Consider the following 19432-nt stretch of genomic DNA (forward strand, 5'->3'; position numbering starts at 1 on the left):
TAATTAAGTAGAGAAGAAGAATAAATGAACTTTCTTGAGGTCAAGAAATCTTCATAAAAAATATTCCCCCCCCCCAAAAAAGACTATATATATATATATATATATATATATATATATATATTTGCAAGGCAAGGTTTCTTGAAGAGAAAAAAAATCCTGCATGATGAGCATAAAGACAAAGTATCACTGAGACTCATCAAACGCTCTGGCCCAGGCACAACACAGGCTATTTAAGGATATCTTTAAAGAGGAATCCTGGTCAAGGCCTCCTCCCTCCTGCTCGTTTTGCATACAGGAATTAGCCGGAGCCCTGCTGGTTCCTCACACACTTCAAGTAGGTCTCCTGCAGCACTGAGATGTTTGTGTTTCCCCTTCCTCTTCAGAAAGAGCCCTCCTGCCAAGCAACTCCATTGCCTAAATCTTCACGTCAGCCTGGCGACTGGAAACAATACTGCCATTGCACAAGCCAATCCTCAAAACATTGAAGGGTTGTGCCTAATTTCTTCATGAATGGTCTTCCTGTCACCAGGGCCATGAGGAAGGACAGATCCATGCCTCAGCCCTAGCTGCCACCCTACAAGAGCAGGCTGTTCCTGCTACTGTGCTAGGCAGCAGGCGCTGCTGATATTTGGCTCTTAAAACTTGTCGCCTGAAGGTGTCCCTCAGACAGGTGGCCCCAAAATGGCACAGTGTTGCCTCGCTGATCCCCCCGGGGGGCGGCTCAGAAGGAAGCATGTCGCCCGGGCACAGCTGGGGCTGCTGGATGGGGCTGGAAGGTGCTACTGACACGGTCCAGCTCTGCCTGTGACCTGGGCACAAGAAGGATGCTTCGCTGAACATGACACCACCATGCTGTGAGGGGCACGGCTCTGTTGCTTGAGCCTCAAAAGAAAGATTTTTCCAGCACATGACAACTCTGCATACATGAAGAATCAGTTTGGAAACACATTATAGAGCAAAGCTCTTCTCTGGTATTTGTGTCATCCAGGCTGTTCTATCATTCAGCTTTGCATTGATGAGTTTTTTCTCTGCTTCAGAGACAAGGTACCCTTATTTGAGACACCTGGCATGGGACTGCGAATTATGAACTTTTGACATCCGGGTGCCGCAAAGGGAGAGGGAACTCAATCTGTCAGAGGAAGAGCTAGTAATGGTGTGAGCACACTGTGACTGCAGAAGGCACCTCTGAGTCTCAGGGTCCTGCATTTCCTTCCCTTTCTGTTCAAAATTGCAAGCACCAAGTAGCATTTTCAAAAGGTCTTTTCCAGCTGCACCCACTTCCCTGTCCTCTCCAGCACTGTTGCTTTGCCTTCCCTTAGTTTTCCTTTGCCTAATCATATTTCCTCTTTTTTTATTAATTTTCACCCCCATCCTCAGATAGCATCTCACCATTTCTTCATCCTTGTGGTTCTCTTATTCCTTCCTTTTCTTTATCACATCTTTCTTAGCAAACCAGGGAGAAAAAGTGGAAGGAGTCTGCTGGGCTTTTCTTCTCATTATTAATAATTCCAGACCTCCTTGCTCTTACTCACCCTCTTCCCACCATCACCGCTTCATCTAACTCCTCTTCCTGCCCCATCCTGACATTGCTGTCCCATGATAACTCTTGGATGACCTCCCCTGGACTTTACCTTTGCCTCACATCATTACCTTCCAACATCTTCACTAACTCTCACCTCCACAATGGTGCCCATTTGATTTCCTGGGATTTTCTTCCACTGATTTGCCCTGCAGCTGTGGTCTATGTTTCACAGCCACTGAAATGGATCTTGCCTTGGCCATGAACTGCTCCCTTGTTGGTCTGCTTGGCTGCGATGTTGATGCCTGCTTTAACACTGCTCTCCGTGTTTGAATGGTCAATACCAGCTTCCTCTAAGTCCCTTTGGCCCTTTTCCTGGATATCATCTTTCACTTACTCTCTCCTCTGGATATGACAGTTTCTATGTCTCAGCTTTCTTCATCTTCCTCACCCTCTCTAAAATCTGTCATTTCTTCTCACATCATTTCACAGCCCTCCTCCTTTTCAGTTATCTTCGCTCTTGCACTCACTCCCTTTGGAGCGTTACTCCCAATCATTTTCTTACCTCTCTATTTTTGCCCTCTTGCTTCCTATCACCCACTGGCTGCACCTCATCAAAGGCTTCTCTTTCCACCTTTCAGACCTTCCCTATGTGACCACTCTTAGCCTCTGTCATCCTTCAGCCTTTGCCTTGCTTTCTCCCACATAGGCTTTCTGCAAGTGATAAATTGCTGGGAAGGGCTGGTGTCTGCTCAAGCCTCATCTCTTTAACAGTGTACTCAGTTCTCTTATTTCTGATCCTGTCTAAGCAGAATAGCTTCTCTTCCTTTGGTCTTTCCTTCCTCTAGCCCCATCATGAAAAAGGTAATTGTGCCATGACCTGTCTACCTTGGGAAACTGAGACAAATTCATTGGAATTCATTAAAATTGTGGAGTGAAACTGGCTTAATAGCATCAGGCAGATCATCTTGACTTTGAATGAGAACACCCATAAAGAAGATGGAGGTGAGACTTTACTAATTCTCTTTGCATTTATTCTTCCAGGTAATCTAGATTATCTCTGCAGGCACTCACCTTTGAAAAACCCTCACCACATCATGGTTATTTCTCTGCAGTCTCCGGTGCCTTGCTCTTGTATGTCTTCCCCTTTTCTGCCTGTAGATACTTCTTGGAAGGGTTCATCTCTTTCCTCCTGCTGTATAACACCCAGAAGAATCAGACCTCCACCTCTGTTGGACTCTGGCAGTACCAGAATAACAAGGTCTATAGTGGTGTGCCTCAGAGTCAGGGCTAAGCTGGGTGGCAGCACCCCATCCAAGCTATACTGCAAGGGGAACAGCCATCAATTTTCTGGGATGAAAAGAGGCTGCCTGAAGGAAAACTGCTGTTGCAAGTAGAATGCAGGATTCAGTATTTCCTCATACTTGGGATATTTGGCACAGAGGTTATGACAATAAATGACAATCAACTCTTTTCTAGGGAAGTGGGTACAAAGATGATTTTGATGTAAATTCTTTTCAGAAACCAATTTTCCCCATGAGATTGCTGACATTTAAATGCATTTTAAGAGCTAAGAAAAATGCTTAATTTGTTCTCTGCTGCCAGACAGGAACACCGGGTTTCAAATTTGTCTCAAAAACTTCCTGAGCAAGTGGGTTTTAACTTACTCTTATTTGTGGTTAACTTCTGCTAGGTGCCAATATTGCTATGAGCCTACTGATTGTTTTTCAGGATATAAAAGAAAGGAATGTTTTTAATACACATTGGTACTTATCTTCACTGTTAATAAATTGAAATAACACATAATTGAAATAGAGATAAGGCTACTGTTTTGAAATAAAATGGTCAGAAATTTATTTTTCATTTCTTTTTCATGAACACTGAATTACTCATTCAGATTCTATAGGTCAAGATTTTGGCCACCCCTCTTGGGTTTTGCTATCTTGAGCAAATGGTTTTGCACCATTCACTGAAATGGTGTAAAACTGAAAGAACTGGATCTTCACTAGTCAGCGTTGCCAGCACCTAGGTGGCTAACCAAAGGAATCTGTTGTATTCAACACTGAAGTGATTTCCAATGGGTCGATTACAGCAAAATGTTTTTCTAAATGTCTCTAAGTTAGAGGGGTGGGAATTTAGCCTTAGGACAAACAGGGGCTAGGAAGACTGCCCACTAGAACTGATCCAAGTCTCTAAAAGGGCAATAAAACATAAAGGTATCATTTCTAGCTTAATGAATCCCTCAGCTGGAAATCACTGCAGATCAGAGGAGTACCGCAGGGTACAATTGCTGTATATTTGCTCTATTCTTATCCTCTTCCCTAGTCATCAGCCTTTGGCCACCCCCAAAGAAGGACAGTGATCTAGGTGAAACTTCGGTGTGTTTCCAAAAAGACATTTCTGGGGCTGTGATGTGAGCTGCCACTCTGAGAGCAGCTGCTGTGGTCACAGTTTCAGCAGAAAGCTCACCTGTGGTCAAAGTGTCAACATCTCATCCCACCCACATCCTCCAGGAAAATTATCTATGTGGACTTCCACCAAAAGGTAACTGAACCTAAACTGGCCCATAAAAGCATGAACAAGGGCTGCTCTGAATCAAACACTCCATGCATCATGCAGAGATGGCAGCTATCTTTCCTCCAAACTACAGCAGAAAAAAGCCAAGGCACATGCTAAATTTTTAGTCAAGTACTGTTCAGAATGGGGTCTTAATCCTGAGCACAGCCATAAAGCAGCTAACCAAATCTAGTCAGCTTTCAGTTATCTACTTAAACATGACCCAGACTGGACCTAAGCAATTTGTGTATCTAAGTAGAAAGCCATGAGAGTGCTCCTTTTCATGGAGCCCATTACTGTGCAGCATCCTGGTAACATGGGTCACTGCAGACAACCTCATGCACCCCTGCTGCTCTGTCACAGCGTCACAGAGAACTGATTCAGGCTCAATATCTGAGACACATCCCTGAGGCACTGTGGGGTTTGGGTCTATGCTATCCAAAAGCTTCCTGCTACAGCAGTGAAATGATTGCAGTTGACAAGTTAAGACCTCAATACAGGAGCACTCTTCACTTCAAGGCCACAGAGGTTTAGGTGCCAGAGAGAGCCTTCCCTGAGAACTTGCATGAGCCCGATTGCCAAGAGGTGCATGGAGTCCAGCATTGTGACCCACCACACAGGAATCAAGCTGACCAGCTTCTGACCCACGGGTACACAAGTCAAGGCCAGGTTGGATGGGGCTTTGGGAAACCTGGTCTAGTGGAATGTGTCCCTGTGGCATGGGGGCTGGAACTGTTTGATCTTTAGGAACCCTTCCAATCCAAACCATTCTATCATTCTATGACAGCGGTGTCTGCTGGGACTGGGGCAGAAACATGAGGTGAATGCCCATCTCTGTCCCACTCATTAGTTTCACAGTAATCGCAAAAAAAGTCACTAGCATCTCCAGGGGCACAATGGTTCTTGCTTTTGGTACAAGGATTCTGGACTTCGATGTTACTTAGGTGATGATATTTTGGCTCAATTAGATTGTGCTGATACCAGACAGGCTGGGACCACTAAGACTCCCGAATTTGAGGTGTTATGGCCTGGGGAGCTGTCGTGATGATCCAGGACTTCCTCTGCAAAACAGGGAGGAGAGAATACACATTTCAAGCCCTCCAATCCAAAGGACTTCGTAAAATTCCTTCAGTTCTAGTTCATTAGCAATACCTTAAGCTCCACCTTCTGGTGAATGGTTAAAGCACAGGGAGAGACAATGATAGAAGTCAAGTTACAACTGAAAAGTTTTCAAGACAACACTATTCAAGTATAAAATGCTGGAACTACACTAAATATTTCAGGATAAGGCACTGATCTTCAACAAAGCTTCCACAAAACAGTTTTGAAAGGCATCATAGTGTTTTATTTCAAGTAGTTTTATTATGCTGGATTCCATTTTCCTCACTTCATATAAACTGTCATGCTATAAAATAAACTTTATGTTTCAACTATTCCTAACCAAAACAGTTTGGAATACCTTGTTACACAAAACGTTTCAGTATTTTATTTTTTTCATTTCATTGAAGTGAACAAAAATACATGTTGAAATGTTAAAGTTTCTCTGAGGACAGTGTCTGCTCCTCTGGCAAGAGCCCAGAGCCTTGAAGTTCTGTGTTGCTCATGGCCAACCAATTCTTCTCTTTTCTGTGCACAGGGACAGGTGCAGATAGCAGCAGAAGTTGCTGACGTGAGGTCCCTGGCTTGTCAGCAAAGTCTGCATCACCGACTTCTTCCCTTAGGTGCTGTTCAGCAAAGACATAGGTAATTGAAGCGTGGAGGCCAAAGCAGAGTGTCAGGTGTAGGCAGCAGGAGGAAGTGTTCAAATGGATGGCTGACCATCTCAACCTGGACTGTTAGCCTGGGCCTCTTCTCTCTTGTGCTTCTCCTCACACCTCTTCCCACCGCCTGGTCTAGCCCGGTCCGCTGTCAGCCTCTGAACCAAGTCTTCCTCCCACCACAGCTTCCCCTTCCCAGGGTGTGCCAAGAGCCAAGAGGAACCAGGAGAAGGAGGAGGGCAGCCAGATTGACTCTTCCTGCACCTTGCTCATGCAAGAAGGGCAGGGCATGAGAGAGGGAGCTCAGCACAGCCTGCCCTTGCTACTTTTCCCTTCCAAGATTGTACTGACAGCAAGTCAGTAGCTGTGGGAGCCCCTTCTGTGTGCACCAGACTCCCTTTGCAGGTCACTCTGCTCCAGCAGTGGGGAACAGGGTTTCCAGCTGCCGTTGTCTTGAAACACATTTGGTAATGCCACTGCAAACAGTGGGAGCCCAGCTTGTCACACCTCTGTCCGTGAAAACCCATCCCACTGGTAAATGAGTTCCTGAGCAACTGGGTAAATGAAGTAGGATCTGTTTGAATAAGGAAAGACACATAGTAATGCTGTTGAACCAATAGCTCAAAGGTCGCATAACCAGCTGCCCAAAGAACTTAATCTTGCTATTTTAAGCAGTTTTTTCTCTCTTCTCAGTAGTGGCAGTGAGCACACACAAATCAAAACCAGTACCATCATAATGAGAGTCTGGGTCATGGGATGACTCTATAGTTGTGGAAGAGCATGAAGAAACAGGGAAAAAGCCCAAGAGTTGGCCATCTCACTCAGGCTCTAACCACTGTCAAGTCTTTTGAAAGTACTGTAACAAAAAATATTTTGAGGAATTTGAAGCTGAAAATAAGCAGACATGGACATCACAGTGTCCTCCTCCAGGTACACATACCAACAAAGAGGAAATCACAACGGGTAGAGGCCTTCCCAGGAGGTACAACAATATCATTACATTAAATCAACTAGTTTGAAAAGCAAGGTAAAAATGGAAGGACAAGAGCTGCTATTGCTTCAGAGTGCTCAAGCTCGTGTTATGGGTGCTGCTGACTCCTATAGTTTCTGAGGTTTTTTTCTGGCATGTATTTGTTTCTGGCACATCTGACAAGCAGTTGCAGTGTTCTTATATGACGGTAAGGTTTGTAAACTGCACATCCACAAAACATCCCTGCAATATGAAACCATATGCAAAGCAGAATCCTTTGGAAGACTGTATTTTCATAAGCCACAACTTCACAGTATCTAGAAGACAGATTTTCAAGATTAATCAGTCTTCCTTTAGTTTGAAAGTGAAATAGCTACCTGGAGTGTGCCAAGATGATACTTGGAAGGAATAGTACTTGAAAACACATTATCCAACTTCTGACACAGTCTGTGTATAATACACGTATATACACACACAGGTGCACACACGAAGTGACAGCTCATCATGAGACTTTTTTATCTCTGCTGTTCCTAAAAGCCCCAAAGCTCTCTGTTCCTATGCCATGAGAGAGAAAATAATAAAATATATACGGTTTTAAAGAGCAATTTGGATATGTTTTTTTGGAAGGTAGGAGAAGGGTTGGATCCAGCCACTCCATGGGACACAGGGGCTGGACCATGCAGCCAGTCTTCCATTATACCGTATAGACTGTCTCCATTGCCTGGTGCCCAGGGCTAAAAAGGGCCTTGTCCTCACTGCTCCTCTCCTTCTCATAGTGCCCCTCCCCCTCCCTGCTCCAGAAAATCCATGCCAAGGAAAAAAAATTTCCTTCCACCTAATCAGCTTGAGTCATTTCCCTGTTGACACCTTCTGACCAATTCCCAGAAACAGAATGTCTTTCCCATGTGGCATCCCACCTACCAGCAGCATGTGGGGAAGGAGATGACTCTGTAGAACTGTGCTTCCCTTACTGGAGAAGCTGAAGGATGTGGGAAAATGAATCAGGGCTGAAGGATGCTCCTGAGATCCAGGAAACGACAGAGCCCCGCAGAACTGGCTTACATGCAAGCAGATGTTGCATGATGCTATAGATACTGATCCTGGTATGGAGTACAAACTGCGTTCCTACAGAGCTGACTGCTGGATTTGGAATGATCTCCAGGGGCAACACAAGCACAAAAGGCAATTAGAGCTGTACACTGTTCATCCAGCTGAGTCCCCCAAAAGAAGCCAGCCCTTTGCATCCTGATTTGGGCACAAAGCTGACAAAGCACCTGGTCTTCCTCCCCTTGCAGCTGCACTCCCTGATGCTGACAAAGTCACCAGCTGGTGACTTTTTCACCTGGTGCAGTGAGAAAGGAAGGTTCAGGTGAGATGCAGTGCTTCAGCAGGTGACTATGGGCTGCAGCACATCACACCAGTGACCAAACTCACAGGTGACTATGGGCTGCAGCACATCACACCAGTGACCAAACTTACAATGTGGGTTTGACAGCACCTGGAATGGGACAGACACCACAAAAGCTGGTGAGAGTCGCTGCTCTCATCTAGACTGCTTTTAAAAACTCTACTTTTGCTCCATTTTGCAAAACTCCACTTTACTGTTTACTCTAGCCACAGCAACTGCAGGGAAGAATTCAATTTTGGAAGGTCTCCAGTCTGGATTAGTATCTAAAAATATGTATACATAGAACTAACTTGGAGCTGCAGCCTTCTCCAAATTATTCCACTGGGCAGTTGACACAAGCCAGTTGCTCACTGACAGCCCAAAGCAGAGCAATTATTCATAGTCTAATAATTCATAGTCTAGCTTTGCCAAAGATTGGGTTTTTTTCTTCAGACATCATCAAAAGAAGGAAACTGAGGTATCAGCACCAGGAAGAAGTGTTGAGTGGCTGCGATGTCAAGCAGTAGCAGTGCTTGTTGTGTGTGGTGTGTCACAGTGTAGCTAGCTGTTTGCAGCGGAAAGGACAGACAGAAAACAGAGTAAGGAGGGGGAAGCAGTGGTCTGCACTGAGGCTACGCCAAGGCCAACAGCCAAGTTCAGCACTGAGCTCTCACTGAGTCCTGCTGACATCAGGGATACAGTGAATAAAAGTGAGACATGAAGGAGGTTAGGGAGAGGTCTGGAATTCATTAGTTTCCTGTTTGAGGGGGAATAGTGGCACTTTGTTCCCTGAGAATTCAGATACAATGCTGTCTTCTTTACTGCAGCAGCAACAGTCCCTTCCCTTTAATCCCCCTATGCACTAACACGGGTGGGACATGACTTATCTCTGATTAAATCCTCGCAGATAACATAAAAACCCCTACCCTTCAAACTGAGCCATGGAATTACATGAGAATAGTCTCCAAACCAAGCAGAAAACTGAAGAAAACTAAGCTACTCCTTTGATTTATCCTACATGCCCCATGGTAGCTCAGCAGCTGGCAAATCAATCAGCAGGGATCACCAAAGGCTGGAGCAGTCCCTTGACGTATGAATCCCTTCCAAATGAATACAAAGGCCTCAAGGGTCCACCACTGGCTTTCAAGTGCCTCAGGTGGGTGCCTACAGCTTGGCAGGGTAAGCTGAGTGCTGGCAGGGCATGCGGGTTCAACTGGGGTGCATGTGACCTCAGAAACATCCCACAGCACCTCTCCTTCATCCTGCAGAGGCAATGGCAGCCCACAGATCCACTTTGCCAGGCAAACATCAAATGCAGCACATTCTAGTTGTGACTGGTGGCTACTGCTTTCCTAATAAAAACTCTTTGTATGTGTGGGAAGATGGCTGGGCATAAAAATTAGAGCAAACTGAGAAGCTATATTCACATCCTAACAGAAGTTATAATGGTACGGAAATTATAGGGTGGAATGCAGTTGACAGCCCTACAATGACTCCCCACACAACAGTAAGCACCTGCTATGGGGGATGGAATGGAGGGTGGAGCAGAGTGGAGGCACCACTGCCAGCTTTTGTTGAAATCCTTGCAGGGAGGGGAACTCAGTGGTACTTTGCATCTGATAAGCCACATAGCACCTGTAAATGAAAGGAGATAGGAACAGATATCTTGCTGATGAGCCAATAACTGTGGTGAAATCTCCTTGGATGAAATCGGTTCATTAAAGCCTAATTGTAATATTAATGCATACCTCCATCCCAAAGTTACTCATCTCAAGGTACAACTACCCTCCACTGGGCATGTGCTCTAGGTTTTTTTGACTGCATCTTTAAAAGCAAAGTGAGAAAATTTTACACCAATCAGCAACAAAGGTATTTATGACTAAAGTCACTCAAGCTCCACCTAAACATAAAGAAATAGTCTAAAATTAAGTCAAGAGCAGGGGAAAAGCTAGGGAAGACTCCATTGTAACTGCTGGGATCAGTCGATGGGCTGAACCTGTCTTCTCCTCCTATAGGGTTGCCTATTGGGTAAGAACTGTACGCACGCTGAATACTTTTACTGGGATTAGAACTTGTCTGTGTATTGCTTTAAATAAGTTTTTGCAGTCAGATACCATCACTGGCAACCTTCAAACCTGTCACAAGTTTATATTAATAAAGTGTTATTCCGTAAACTGTTAGTAGTGGTCCTTCCCAGGCACCAACAGTTGCCAGCAGTGGGTAACACACTCTATAAATAAAGTGGGAAGACCTGCTGAGGGTCTCCTTTACACTGCTGGCATAGTTCTCTAAAAAAGGCAGTCAAATCACCCTCCAGTCCAGCAGGACTGTTCAGTGAAGAGTCCCCATAACGGAACACTAACAGACTGGTTGGGCACAAGGATCTCGGCTTTCCTGGGGCACTGACAGACAAATAAAACACTGAGGGTCAAGTAAAACCCCCCCAGTAAGGGTTGAGGAAATCCCCCCCTTTTCATTTGACAGTATGACCCACCAAACACCCCAAGAAACAATCAGATGAAGCTGTGACATACAAGAAGGGAAGTATTATTTTGTCGGTGTGTAAGTCCATGTCTCTTGAATCATCTTCTCACCTGCCCACTGGGGAGAAACAGGAGATGACTGTAAGCAAGAATTGCCCTGCTTTCTTGGCTGCCATCCCCTATGTTTTGGGATCTAGTCACAGTGCTCTGGTAAATTCTCTGCAACTCTTTGCTCCCCAGTCTGCCAAGGCACTCTTACCCTTCAGCAAGAGAGACTTACCCTGAATTACCACAGTTGGTTCCCTAAAGGGCTAACACCAAATACCTGGGAGTTACAGCCAGGGCAATCAGGGCTTGAACTTGCAGCACACTGTAGTTACCTACTTTAGGGCAGCTGTCTGAGGGGTTTTTTCTGCCCTGTTTTTTTTCTTGCAGTGCCTCAGTGGTGACAGAAAAGTGCCTCCAAGGAAAGAGGCAAAGACCCCATATACTTGACACTAAAGCAAGGATGTGCAATAGGCACTAGCTAGAGAGTAACTGGTATGTCCTCATGGTTAATTTACTGCAAGTCACTTGTTCTTCAGTCCTTATCTTCAGATAAAGTCATCTTATTGCAGGAAAAGAGCACCCCCATAGAGTGATGGCCAGGAACAGGCATTTTACTTTGCATTTACATCCTCCCTTATTTTCCTTGTGTAGACAAGGCCTGAAGTTCTCTGCCTAGGTTTGCCAAGAAAAATGCTCTGTTCCTGGTTCATGATGATAGCTTTCCTGGGAATGTCCTTGGAGAAGGGGAGGGAGAAGGGGGGGCAGGAAGATAAGCCTTCACAAAAAGGCTTCCAGCTAACTGCCATAAGGGCAGCAGGGAGGATAAAATCTCTTTCTCTAAGAATTATTAAGCACTGTCATCCCTTCACCCTGCTGTCCCTTACCGCCTCATTTCCTAGAAAACATACATCATGTCCAACAAGTAATGCCTTAATACAGTCCTTGGTTGCAAAGCACCTGGCAGGGTACAAGCCTTCATCTGCAGAGATGAGAAGTAACCTGAAGGCCTGACCCAGAGAGACGCTGAGTGCTTGAATCCTCTCTGTGATTCAGTGGGAATCTCCAGATAAGAGAGCAAAAGCTGCATAAGATCCAGGTCTGGATGACTAACAGACTGAATGTTCGAGTGCCCTGCTCAGCAGGCTGGTAAATCCTCACCTGCAGGTGAGCAAAGACTCACAGGGACAGCCTGTGGCCCTGCACTGCCCCCTCCAGTCTTGACTTTCTACCAAGACAGTCATCTTATCCTGCAGCTGAGATCCCACGGGCCTGGTTGCTTCCTGTGCCTTGCTTGATGAGCATATGGTTCGTCTCTTTTCCTTAGAGCCTCGTCATTAAACAAGCAGTCAAAATACTGGGAATAAAATCACAGAGTGGAGCACTGGGGAGCTGCCTGCCAAAGCCCTTGCTCACTCCAGCTTCCCAGGGTCATCCCAGGACAGCTGCAGTTAACTTTGCAGTGCTCGCAGATTTGTATGCAAATACCTGATTCAGAACCAGTGTCTTAGGAGGAAAACATTTCAACAAGCAATGAAAAGCAGAATATAGCTCTTTAAACAACACTTATATGAAAGTCCCAAAACTCTGGAGTGGGTGTAAACCACTTTCCCAGCCCGCAGGGAAACTTGCAGAAAGCAGCTCACTAATGCAATTGCTTCACTGCACAGGTGTTAACTAATGTACTGCTATCATTCTGATAGATCAGAAAATAAAAAAAGATGAAGGTATTCAAAACTATAGTGCTTTGTGCTCCTATACTGCTCTATTCACACATGGTGAATAAAAGGTACAACATGTTTTGAACCTTAGAACTATCCCGTTGAACAAAGCTAACTATTTCTGCCTCTTGGAAAGTTTTACTAAATTTTTAAGTATCCACCTATTTTTTCATAGGAACTTTGGAAGATAGCATGCAATTCTGTTAGTTATCTGTGCCTTCAGTTGGATAGCAGCATCACCTGCTGTCCTCTGGTGTAGCAAAAAAAAAAAATCACTTCTAATGAAAAGTAAGTAAAATAGAGGAATTGAGTAAACTGTCAAGATTTCTCAATTTATAAAATAATTAGCAAACCTCATTTATGCTGCCTGTTGTAGGAGACAGCCACATTACCAAAAGAATGGTAACAAACACAATTAAAAATTAAGGTGGTCATGCACTCCTACAGTAATGTTTTCTGGATTAAGTGCAACTCATTTATAAGTAAAATAAACCATCTCAGCATGAAGCTTTGCATGCTGTTCTGTAAGATTCCAGCTTGGTTCTTCTTCTCTTGAATCATCTATAATTAAGGCACCAGAAGCAAACTTTCATCTTTCACCTGACATCTTGTTACTTCTCACCGTATTCATAAATCCTAGATAACATCACTTCAGTGTTTTATTTTTAGATAAACAGTCATTAAATATTATATATAATATCTTTTTTTTAAGTAAAAGCACATTTATGTTCTACTCTACAAAGAATTTACAATATTAACTAGCAGAACAAAAACAGGTGAAATTCCTTCCTACCAAATACAATGCACATCATGTTGGAAATAATCTGTATTTCTCATGCTTCACATTATGTGAAATTAAACTACAGAAACTCAGGAAAATGAGCCAGATATCACAGCGGGAAGCCCATTTGAAGCCATACTCCTTGGACGTAAAAAAGAACATAATGGAAATATCAAGCCAATTTATAAAACAAATATAGTACCCTTCATCCTTCAGTCAGGATAGAGGTAAAAACCAGATACATCCCAATAGGGCAAGTAATTAACACTGTTCTTAAAAGGCTTTACCCTTTTCAATACTAAAATGTAAAAGAGTTCACTGCCTTCGTTGGTTTTAAAACTGCCTTGGGATCTAGGAAAAATACCACAGCCCAGGAACAACCTCCCAGTTCTCTTCAAGTTTATCTTGAATTTTAGGAATTACAACTTTTCTTTGTTTTTCTCTATTTCTTAAGAAGGTGTTTGTGATGTTTCATCATTACTTAGTACAGACACTCTAAAACCCCAATTCAACCACACTAAAAACAGAGGTGTGTACCTAACTGGGATTCAAGCAAGTATACCCAGAACCAGCAAGTTCATTCATCACGTAACTCTGGACTTGTCCCTGAAGGCTGTTTGGCCTTTATAGTGAAGAGTTGGCCTGTAAACAGGATTAATCTTTACTTATGTGTCATATATTTGTTGCTCACATTTTAAAATGTACTGAGAATATCCACAGATAGAGCTAATTTTTAGTTTATACTCAGAGAAATCTTCCTTGAAATGTTCTAATTTATGCAGGAATGATTAAATTGAATGGCTTCTGTTTTTCCTTCCACGTAAGCGATTCAGGACTTGTCTTCATAAAACACTGAAGTTTTCAAACCATTATAAAAGCACCTGTTATCCTCACTCCAGCTTCTCCGCTTCCCAAGGCCCAGCACTAAGGCTCAAGCTCCTTTGCCACCGCCTGTTGCACACACCAACTGCCTGCCAGCAGAGGAGACAACTTATGGAACCAGTCATGGGGTTCAATGAAGTCATTGATGCTTCTGTTCTTGTTTTCTCTCTGGACAGAGTAGCCACAGTGTATGTAAGGCAAGAGAAACAGGAACAAGCAGCTTTCACCATGGAACTCTCCTATGCCACCCTTTCTCACTAAGCATGCTGACTTTTCCTATAGGAAAAGGCAAGTTTCTAAAATTTGGTAGGAGAACAGACTTTTAAGGGGAACCATAACAGGAAACTTGCTTGATTTAGATATCATTTTTGTCCGATTTTTGCAAGACTGCATTGCATACAAGTAAGTGCTTGAACTCAACTTAAGGAAAAAACTTTCAGCTGCGTTCTTTAGTATGTGAGGAAGAGATGCTCTTCAAATTACCTACACCAGCTTGTAGGCAAACTGAAAAACAGTTTTCTACAAATCCCCCTCATTTATTGGAAACTGAAGCAGCTCCCCACAGAACTTGCAAGTAAAATTTCTTTAGGACTTCACCCATGCCCTCATCTTACTATGTGCAACCAAGTTTGAAAAATGCCACCTTTGAATTCCTCAGAAGAGGGATGTACGGACTTGAGATTACCGATTTACAAAAAAAATCACTGATAAACTTGTCTTAATAGAATCACAAAACACTGGATTTTCCTCTCTAATGTTAATACAAATAAAAAAAATCCAAAGCAAAATCACCCCATGCACAGTTACTATGCTTCATGTCAGAAATGAGAGCACTTTATTTCTCTAAGCAACATATCTCTAAGTTTTACTCTGAGGTCTTTCCATTCATTACAACTCAAAATTTATTTTTACCGCAAGTGAATAGAAAGCCTATTTTAAGTGACAAATCAGAATTAACATCAATTCAGTATGCAATCTGATCTAAGACTGTGTCACCTCGAGGTATTCTACTTCAAAGTACTAGCAAATAACCCTCAAGTTCTTATTCCATATTAACAGTGCTGAACCCCATATTAATACCCTAGTTTGGTGTAACATAGAAAAAATTCAAACGCTATATGACTAGAAAGCATTAATATAAAAAAAGGTAGCTAAGTTGGATCAGAGAGGATCAAGGTTTTAAAAACTTGAAAGTACAGGAAAGAGGAAGACAAGGCAAGAAAATGGGGTTTAGAGAAAAGCTGTTTTGGAGTTTTAAAGCACTAGAACAACTGCCTTATGCTATAACACAAGCCACCCCACACAATAATGCTAACAACAAATCAAACCCTCTGAGTACCAACAAGTTTCTTCTTTCACTCCTCAAAACAACAGAGTTCGGTAAGCATCAATCGACCTGGCCGGGAAAATGCTATCTATGAAGTATCCGAGACTTGCACCTCGGATGGTTGTATTGAAACGCTGAACACCGAGCAACAGCATTCCTTTTGGAACAAAAAGCTCTTACTAGCAGATTACCAAACAGAACATTAGAAATGCCCAGAAGGCTTTATTGTTTTCCATTTGAAAAAATCTGAAAGACTGTACAGTCAGAGGAGCCGGCGCTGTCCAGAAGCAGGCATTTTACAAGACTTCTCCCCCCGTCAGTGCTTCGCGGGAACCACAGGCGAGGGCGGCGGCGGGACAGGAGGATGGAGGAGGAGGCCTAGGACTCGTCGGGCTTGTCGGCGGGCGGCCCGCAGGGCTGCAGCATCTTCTCCATCAGGTTGAAGCGGACGCGCGCCTTGCTCTCGTTCTCGGCGATGGCGAAGTAGTTGAGCAGGTCGAAGTGGCCCATGTAGGAGCAGTACGAGTCCCGGTGCTGGTTCACCAGCCACTCCCACTTGGTGGTGTCGGCGTGCCCCGTGCCGATGTACTTGGACTGCAGGTGCTCGAGCTGGCTGTGGATAGTGTAGCGGTCCGTCATGGTGCGGCGGAGCGAGGGATGGCGAGAGAGATGGCGAGCGGGATGGCGAGCGGAGGTGACGCGCCCCGGCAGAGGGATCTGTTCCGGCGAGCGCAGCAGCGCTCCCTCGGCTTTTCCTGCCGCAGGGCCCGATGGGAGCGCGCCGGAAAAGGCCTCCCGGGAGCTGTAGTTCCTCTCCGCTCCGCCCTGGGGGCTGGAGGGCTTCGGGGCGGGCCCTGGCGTGGTTAAATATTGATGTTGTAATAAAATAATTTACTGCCGCTTCAGTCACTTCAGTCGGCTAATCCAGTAATTACAACCCCAGGCCGGCATCTGCAACACATCGTTATTGTAAGGCACGTACTCGAGGATTAAGGACTAGCTCCGGATCTCGTATTCTTGACGCGGGTGCAAGGTTGCACCTCGAGTTAAGCCAGGTAGCTTAGCTGAGCGTCAGCCTAAAGCCTTGAGCCTCCAGTTAATTTGTAAAGCAGAGCTACGGCTTTGATATTGCTCAATTCACCTGAGAATCAAGGGGCGTGCACTATCGAATCTGGCCACAAAACACCCAGGTAATGGATCATGGGGAACGGCATCAGAAAATCCGTGTTTGCCTGGAGATCTCAGAAAACAGAAAAGCGAAGCCCCGAGGCTCACACTTCAGAGCACAGCTTATCACAGCTCCTGACGCTGTCTCTGTATAAACTGCATCTCTTTCTAAATAAGGGACGTGGGAAGTCTGGCTCTGGAGAAGGAAAAAGCTACCAGAAAAACTGCCAGCAGAAGCAACCCAACACTCCTTTTCATTAGCCCTCTGCTTGGTTAGAGGGCAACACAGCACTTTCTGTGGTAGAGAGGTGGCACAAGAAGTCCACATAGAGAAAATCTGAAGAGATGCACAGCATTTGCGAGTCCTTCCAAGACAAGAAGCTTGGTAAGGTTACTTCTGCTACGTGCAGCTGAGGCAAAGTACTGTATGTCCCATCCCTGTTCGTTTGAAAGGTGGAGAGCTCTGAGTCACTCTTCCCTAGGCAGGCTGTGAGGCTGAGCCAAAATTGAATATTAATGTTGGAAAGGATTTTTTGACAGTGCAGGTAGTATTTTATGCAAATGTTAAACTCCCAAGCAGGTAGTATTTTATGTGAATGTTAAACTCACAAGCAGATATAAACCCCACAGGAATTATAAATTGCATTGCCTATCTTCTTTGGTGAAAGTTGCGCTTGAAATAAATTTTATCACTCACCGAATAAGTAGTCTCTCTTTTCCAGCTCTATTCAAGAGCTTACATAATGTTAAATTTAAAATGCATGTAATGATTTGTGCTTTCATATGATAGTAGTGTTTTTAATTACTTGTTTTAAAATAGAAAAGACACATTGCAAGAAATTTTCCAATAGAACACTGAGCTATTTCTTCCTGTCCTTGTAAATGCCTGGTAGTCAAAAGAAACCCATAGAAATGTTCTGTGAAAATCCAGATGATTCTAAGCCCCTTGTTTAAAAGCAAGCTTCCTATAAAACCAAGGCCACAGAAAGCAATGCAAAAACAATCTTCTGAAGTGTCCTTACCCTTTAATGCAAAGAACTAAATGAGGACTGCAATTTTTTATTATTACTACTTTTACAAAGATCTATTGAGTCATTGCTGTCAAGGCTTATTTAGCAGACAGCAGATTACACAGCTGAATACAGGAATTGCATTCTGTGGTTGTTTTCAGAGAGACCAAGAGAGGAAAAACAAACAAACAAGACTCTTTAGGAGTTTCTATTTATGCTGGTATACAGAAAGACAAAGAAAGACATATTCTCAACATGGGAAAGCTTTCATGTTTTTTTAAAATGCCATCTTTATAAAGAGTGCAATGGCATGAAGAATGCTAACTTTTAATAGTGCCAACACAGTGACACATAGGGCTGCTCTTAGAGCTGTTTTGAAGTTATCCTCCTGGAAACTCTAATCCAGATGTGTTGATTAAAATAATCAGTCTTTGGAACAGAAAAGGTTCCAGAAGCTTATCCATCCCTTGCAGCTGTTGCAGAAGTTTCTAATAGTAATAGGTTCATTAAACCAAAGAAATGTTAGAATTCTAGTTAAAATAAACAAACAAACAAAGCCCCAAAGCCAACAACAACGAACAAAACAAAACCAAACCAAACAAACAAACAAAAAACAAAAACAAAAAAAAATCAAATCTGAAAGGGAAGTGTAAACTTGAAGTTTTCAGCAAGTTTTTTAGTGGGCCAGATTAAAATACTGCATTCAAGCTTATCAACACAAGGAAGAAAAAATAGGTAGCAAAATTACCAGCCAACAGGCGAGTAACAACTATTTACAAGTCACTACCTAACTTCAACTTTCATTCAGAAAATTCAAGTTTCATCTGCTAGCTTTGAAGAATAACATTCAGTTATATTCCCTTTCTCTTAATTTTTTCTTCTACAGAAAAATAAAATCTGTTGTTGGGCCTTGTTTTTCATGTTAGGTCCATGGAAAATGGATGCCCGTACTTGGGGCACTTCCACTTCAGGTTTAGGAATACTAAATGGATGGGGAAAAGGAGAAAGAAAGTGTGTAAGTATGCAGGTGTGCACATATGTAGATATATAGAGAGAATTATTGCTCTGTGGTAATATGCTTGTGTGATTAGGATTCCTGAATAATTTAACATTTTGGGATATTTCAAGGTTTTTGTACTGAATACCATTAAATGTAATTATCAGAATATACAACAACCGATGCTTACTTATGGAAATCACATAATTGTATTGATTTTAGTGCTGAAATTATCTATTTGGAGAGAAACGCCGAATGTCTTCAAACCAAGTTTCAAATGGTGGAAGACACTGGGAGGATGTAATGAACTGCGGAGGCCACTGGATGTCAGCGTTGGACCTGCATAAATTCTTCCATGAAACCGGAGTACCTGATTGCTCCTCCAAGATGTAGAGAAAGAGGGTAGAGGGGGCCGCGAGACCAAAAAAGACTATGACAGTGGCTACCTACTGCAAGATATAAACGAATTTTTTAATTCTCTACTGACTCTTTGGGTAGAAGTGTGAAGACATAAATACCCAACAAACAAGGGAACGTGACAATCGTAATTGGCTGCTTCTGAAACAGAGGAAACACAGTCCTTGCAAGATTGTAAAGTTTTAAACTTTTGTCCACTACTAGAAATTGTCTTTCGTTATTGCTTTGATTTTAGAGTGCGTAAATACTCAAACATCTCAAAGCTTCTTTTAGGGTTACACAGCTAATTCTTTGCCAAAGCTATCAGATTGGAAGAACATGGAATAAAAAATAGGGAAAGAAACAATACAGTGTATCATGCCACTGAAGGCATACACTTCATGATGCTCTGTATCAATGTAGTTAATCATATT

At 43.3% G+C, this 19432-nt stretch overlaps 1 protein-coding gene across 1 annotated transcript; it reads right to left on the reverse strand.

Moving 5' to 3' along the window:
* Positions 1 to 14904: 14904 nt before the first annotated feature.
* On the reverse strand, positions 14905 to 16157 carry SF3B5 (splicing factor 3b subunit 5). The gene has a single exon (XM_027687235.1). It carries the CDS (start codon positions 16065 to 16067, stop codon positions 15807 to 15809), a length of 261 nt encoding a protein of 86 aa, XP_027543036.1. The 5' UTR covers positions 16068 to 16157; the 3' UTR covers positions 14905 to 15806.
* Between the last annotated feature and the right edge of the window lie 3275 nt (positions 16158 to 19432).

Source organism: Neopelma chrysocephalum, unplaced genomic scaffold (genome assembly GCF_003984885.1).
Source record: "Neopelma chrysocephalum unplaced genomic scaffold, ASM398488v2 Primary Assembly neopelma1_23, whole genome shotgun sequence".
Classification (NCBI taxonomy): Eukaryota; Metazoa; Chordata; class Aves; order Passeriformes; family Pipridae; genus Neopelma; species Neopelma chrysocephalum.

Excerpts from the sequence above, each read along its gene's own strand:
- SF3B5 (XM_027687235.1), bottom strand. The coding sequence starts at position 16,067 with ATGACGGACCGCTACACTATCCACAGCCAGCTCGAGCACCTGCAGTCC.